Source organism: Pagrus major, chromosome 18 (genome assembly GCF_040436345.1).
Source record: "Pagrus major chromosome 18, Pma_NU_1.0".
NCBI lineage: Eukaryota > Metazoa > Chordata > Actinopteri > Spariformes > Sparidae > Pagrus > Pagrus major.
The window spans coordinates 20351241-20357240 of record NC_133232.1 but is presented as its reverse complement, the minus strand read 5'-3'; the positions used below and the strand labels follow the sequence as shown (position 1 = coordinate 20357240).

The following is a 6000-nucleotide window of genomic DNA, read 5'->3' as shown; positions in this document are numbered from 1 at the left end:
GTAAAATTTTGATAAAGTTGCCCTTAAGTAGATAATTATCCTTCACAACACTGACTGAGATCATGATTTAAGTTTGCTGGATGGTGCAAAGATGGAAGAAGAAAGAGTTCTTCTTCAAATTTAGGGTACTTACAGGGTACAAACCTGTCCCATGAAGGGTGTTTTTTTAATCGTTTTATTATTATTTTTTAAACATTTTTCATCCATAATTCTTTCAGTGAAATTCACACAATAGTTTTAAAAAGCTTCATGTTGAGAAGCAAAAACTGTAAGTAAACGTAGGTAGATTAAAGGACGAAGACAGAACATCTTGTACAACAACTGAGCTCCAGAACCAAAGAGGTAAGACAGTCTGTCTGTCTGTCTGTCTGTGTGTGTGTGTGTGTGTGTGTGTGTGTGTGTGTGTGTGTGTGTGTGTGTGTGTGGGAGAGGGAGAGAGGGAGAGAGGGAGGGAGAGAGAGAGAGAGAGAGAGAGAGAGAGAGAGAGAGGCGCCTCTCACATCCCGCCATTGTCCAGCTTCCTCCAGTCTTCAGATCCAGGGCTTCCTCAGGACACGGGACAAGGCGGTCGGTTATTTTAATAAAAACAGCACCCACACACAGAGATGGTGCAGAGGGTAGACCAGTGTGCTCCGTCAGACCTGAAACTCTTCTACATTGATGCACTTTAGGGCTAAAGGCCACTAAACTCTACATACTTATCTCTAAAAGTGCTGCGCAGAAGTACCCAAAAGTCACACTTAAAGTGTAAAAGTAAGATATCATGTTGAAATATTACTTTGGTAAAAGTGAAAGTCCCCCATATAAATAATAAACATCGTATAGTATCTGATATTAAATGTACTTAAGTATCGAAAGTTCAAGTAAAAGTAAATTATACATATAATTACATGTACAGTTTATACTGTATACTATGGGTCGACTGATTACCAGCCCGGAGATTATCTGAGTCCTACATTCAGCATTTCTCATTGTTGGTATAAGTGTTGTTCTTATTGCCAACAGAATAAATTAATTTAAAAATTAGCTGTTTTATGCAAAGTAACTAGTAACTAAACTATCATAAAAATGTAGTGGAATAAAAGAAAAATACAATATTTGCCTGCAAAATGTAAGGAAGCAAAAACTGGAAATACACAAGTAAAGTACAAATGCCTCAAAAATTCTACTTAAGTACAATAATTGAGTAAATGCTCTTAATTACGATCTATCACTAAACTTTCATATATAATGCTTATTGTTTTTTCTGTAGTCCTTTAATTTGTCTGCACCGGTAGAATGTAACCAAGCACAAAGATCTGAGGTACTTGTACTCTTAATGTCACATTCCACTACTACTACTACTACTACTACTACTACTACTACATCTGAGAGGAAATATATTGTACTTTTTATTTGACTACATTTATCTGACAGCTTTAGTTACTAATTACTTTACAATAAAAGATGTTTACACAGAAAACATACAAAGAGCTTTTAAAATGTGATGTTTTGTTATAAATTAAACTAGCCGACAGTTTATACAAGTACAGCTTAAAGGATTCATCGTGAATTAACGTCTGATTGACAGAAAATTAAATGGAAGACATTTAAGTGATGTTTGATGTGAAAATCATTTGAGTACTTTTAGTTTTTATACTTAAGTACATTTTTATTGCAAGCCTTTTCCTTGTTGCTGCCTGTCTTTCTATCTTTCGACAGTGTGGTATCAGTACTTTTTACTCAAGTGAAGGATTTGGATACTTCCTCCATCATTGTTTCACTTTGTGGCATTTGTTCACCTTCACTGATTTGACTAATGACTGCTCTGGAAACAGCGGATGGGTGTTTCAGCATAAGATGGAGATCTTTCCACACTGATAAGACTGAACGCACTGAAAGCACACGACACTGAGTCAGCATGCACAACAGCTCCACCATAAATCACATAAAGTCTGTTTGCACAAACAAAGTGTGAGCTGTGATTACTCTCATGTCTTTACAGACCAATCAAGGCAAATTACTGTGATCCCACAACCAAACACAGCGGAGCATCTGCGTCAACTGTTTCACAATTAATCTCTCCTCCTCAACAACAGCTCCGCCGTAAATAATCCAATTAACTAATTTGCTTACGTCGACTTTCCAGAAGAGGGCGGTGTCAGAACAGTTTTAGCAACAAGCCAAGCCTAAAAAAACACACACACACCAACAAGTCGTTTCTTTAAAGGCTCCCCAGAGTCTTTAAATCGATTTGTTTCAACTAATCCCTGAAGTCTTTTCAGAACTACTGATCCGGATTGTTTTGCCCAATTTCAAATGACATGACTAATTCTTAAATTAATTTTAAATGCTTCAGAGTGAGAGGATCTCTGTGTCAGCCCTCACCTGGTGTGAGAAATGGATTAAGACTGAGACCAATGACTTTTGAACACTTCCTGCAGTGTGATGTAGGCTACAGTGTCCCCGGAGCGTTCACAGCAGCCCACAGTGACGTCGCTCAACCCAGGATAAAAAGAGAGATGGGTCAAGTCACACACAGGCAGGAAGAGCCATACCGGAAATAAGACGACTTTACTTTCACAATAAAATCATAAATATTAATTGGCCTCCAGATCCAAGTGGCATCAAGTAGGCTGTCTACTGTCATTTTTATACAATGAAAATGTATTATTATTATTATTATTTATGCATATTTTTCTGATTGTTTTTCCTGTACTGTTGCATCTCGAGCTGTTGTAACAAGTGAGTTTCCCCGTTGTGGGATAAATAAAGCCTTAATCTTAATCTTAATCTTATTTTATGAGAGCTTCGGTACAGCCTGTTCAACATGGTAAAAGTGTTTGGACAAATATATTCACGCTACACTCTCACAGACTGAGGCTTGACTTGTCTGCTGTCCACTAGATTGTGATTATAATACAGATTTGATGTGTCTGAGGAATAAATTACATCAACATTGATGTTGATATATTATTTTGCTGCACTACATTTATGTGATAACTTTAGTTACTATACTTTGCATCAGAGAGCAAGTAATGCATTTTAAAATAATTAATTCTGTTGGCTTTCAGATTAAAAAAAACACTAATTAAGATAATCAGACAAATGCTGAATGCTGGATAATCGACCAATATAATACAGTTTATACATACATGTCAATATATGTAGAGTATAATTTACTTTCACTTTTATTTTTTGAAATATATTGCCAGTAAATAACTTTTACTGTAATACTTGAGTACATTTAATATGAATTACTTTAAAAGGTGAACTTTGTACGTTTTTGGGGAGAAATTTTAATCAGGAGAGAAAGATCTTCATTGACTGAACTTTATACCTAAGCAAACTAAATAAACAAACTCTTTGTTTTCATGACTGAATAAAGTGAATAAACAAACTGACCTTAAAGGACAATTTCATACTGTTTCACTTTGTTTATATGTGGCGGACCCTGCCACCTTTCCAGCTTCAAACAATGTTCTGGGACCTTATTGTCCTCTGAGAACAGCTTGTTTATTCAGTTATGGAAAAAAAATAGATATTTCCGAGTTTGTTTCATTACCTCATTGATATTGTAAATATTTAAATTCTGAGTTTGAATTTCTTCTCCAAAACTACACAGTGGCCCTTTAAGACTTTTACTTTGAAGTGATATTCGTATGGGTGACTCTCACTTTTATCAAGCAATAATTTGACATGATATCTTTTATTTGACCAAGTACGATTTTTAACACTTTTATAGATATCTCTGTCAAGACACGCTGTTGATTTTATTTTGAAAGTGCCGGCCGGAACAGGCTTGCTGCGGCTGTGCTGGCAGTGAGAGGAGCTGTGACAGCAGCAGCAGCAGCAGCTCAGGGAGAGAGCGCAGAGCTGGAATCAGCCAGGAGCGAAATGTGAAGGTGGAATCCGACTGAGCAGCATTGTTGTTGTAACTGAAGCCTGTTTCTCTGGAAAACAACACAACACCGCCCACAGTCTCACACAGCGACAACTGGGTGCTCTATCTGGATTTTTTTATAATCACTGGGAAATATCCTCCTTTGTTTTTTATTTTTCTTACACATTTTTTTTGTATCTGTCTCTGTCTCTCTCTCTTTCTGGCTCTCCCTCTCAGAAATTGACTGGAAGCGGTGTTGCGGAGAGTGAGGAGCATCATTTTTACGTCCACTGGATTCACACTCATTTTTTTATTTTTATTTTTTTTTAATGACACAGTGTGGAAGGAGTGAAGTGCTCCGTGAAGATCTCCTCTCGCTTTATGGGATTATTGTCGACGGAGACGCTTTGTTGTAGATAAGAGCACGTTGGGCATCATGAGTTCCAGCGGTAAGTCCATTCTTGCGCGCACTTGCAGCGCAAGGACAATACCTATAGTAGAGATGAGAGACCACTGAACAATAGTAGCCTGTGTGTGATGGAGGAGAAAGTGGCAACTTAAATCAGCTTTAAGTCCAGGTTTAACCCGTGTAAACTCACTTCATCTGAACATACCATAATATTCAATTAAACTGTGATTTTTTATTTACAACCAGGAGAAAATGATGTTGTGAAATAGAGTGCCAAGCCCCGGTAATAGACTTGGAGCAGGTTCAGAGGGCTTAGAGAGTGAGAGCTAAGTATATCTGTAGGTCAAAGTAGCATTTGCCCAGAGTTCATTCATAGAGGAGCATTTTTGGGATTCTTCATCAACACAACAGCTGTTCCAAATGTCTCCTTCTCCCCTTCTTTCATCTTCCTCGTCCTTCCTCTCCTGGGAGACCACCCAGCTCTCACTCTCAGCTGTCCTCGCCCCATAAAACTCCCACCTGTCCTCTAACGTGTAGTTGCAGGAGCAGGAAACCTCTGAGCTGGAGGTCCCTGACCTGCTCTCGTGGAGCTTGGCTCACTGTGATGCAGCACATGACGAATAAGTCTGACAGCCTGAGGAGCTCCCGTCAGATTCTCCGGCCCAGGGGCTGCCATGATGCTGAGCTGACCTTGTATCAGCTGACTGTGACCCTGATCCTCTGTCAGCTGAATCAGGGCTTTCCCTGTAGGGCTTGTGGGTCATCTGCTGTGTGCGTGCCTCCACTTTGTTGTCTTTACAAGTTATCACTGGTCGGTTCTCCAAGGGAAGACTTTTTTGAAAAACTGTCCCTTAGCTGTCAGTTGAGGTTGACGTGCGCCAGGTGCTCAGAGAACTGACGCTGTCATGTGCTTCCGTGTCTACAGGAGGAACCGTATCACTGCATCATTCATAATCTACCCTGTCATTGTGTGGCACTACATTATTCATCCGGTGCTCTTAACCCTATGGTACCGAGCCCTGCCTGCCTGCCTGCCTGCCAGGGAGTGGTGTCGCAGCCCCCTCGCTCGCTGAAGAAATGTGTAGAATTCTTTTGTTGAGCTTCAAAATGCTCCTCTCAGCTGACACAAGAAGAGGAGGAGGAGGAGCATGTGCAGCCAGCATGTGGAGAGCTGTCACAGGCTCTTGTGATTTAGAAGCATGTGCTCCTCAAACACACACATCAACAACACTTCAACCTGTGGTTATAGTACGGCTCGCGCGTCATTACGTGCAAAACTGTCTGCGTTTAGCTGTTCGTGCGTGCGTGCATGTCAGCGCTGGCAGATGGTGGTGTGACATGTGTCTGTAGTCTGGCTGTAGGCATAAAAACACAGCAGGCATCAGAGCTGAGGAAAGAACGCCTTCCCTCCTCTCCTCTCCTCAGCCTCTTCCCTCCAGTCAGTCAAACATATGTTCCCCTCCACTCTCAACACTCTCAAGGTTTGGACATGAATAGGCCTGTTAGGCCGGGCCGCCGCGTGCCGTGTTTTCCGCTGCATTGGGTGTGATAGCCCAGAGGCCATCGACACACGCAGAGTAATTACACACCGCTCTGGCTGTCTGTCTTCATCTTCTGGGCCTTCTATCTCTCATGGTCACTGGGTTTTGTGTGTGTGTGTGTGTGTGTGTGTGTGTGTGTGGTCAGACTGCTATTTTCTGCCTGGCTGGCGGACGAGGCTGAACTGTGG

At 40.8% G+C, this 6000-nt stretch overlaps 1 protein-coding gene across 1 annotated transcript in view; it reads left to right on the top strand.

The window, feature by feature from the left end:
• The first annotated feature begins 4236 nt into the window (after positions 1-4236).
• Positions 4237-6000, top strand: part of ablim3 (actin binding LIM protein family, member 3) — a 48373-nt gene continuing 46609 nt past the window's right edge. Inside the window, exon 1 of the mRNA XM_073487120.1 lies at positions 4237-4311. Within this exon, the coding sequence (XP_073343221.1) occupies positions 4299-4311 (13 nt within the window). The 5' untranslated portion in view covers positions 4237-4298. The remainder of the gene's footprint in view (positions 4312-6000) is intronic.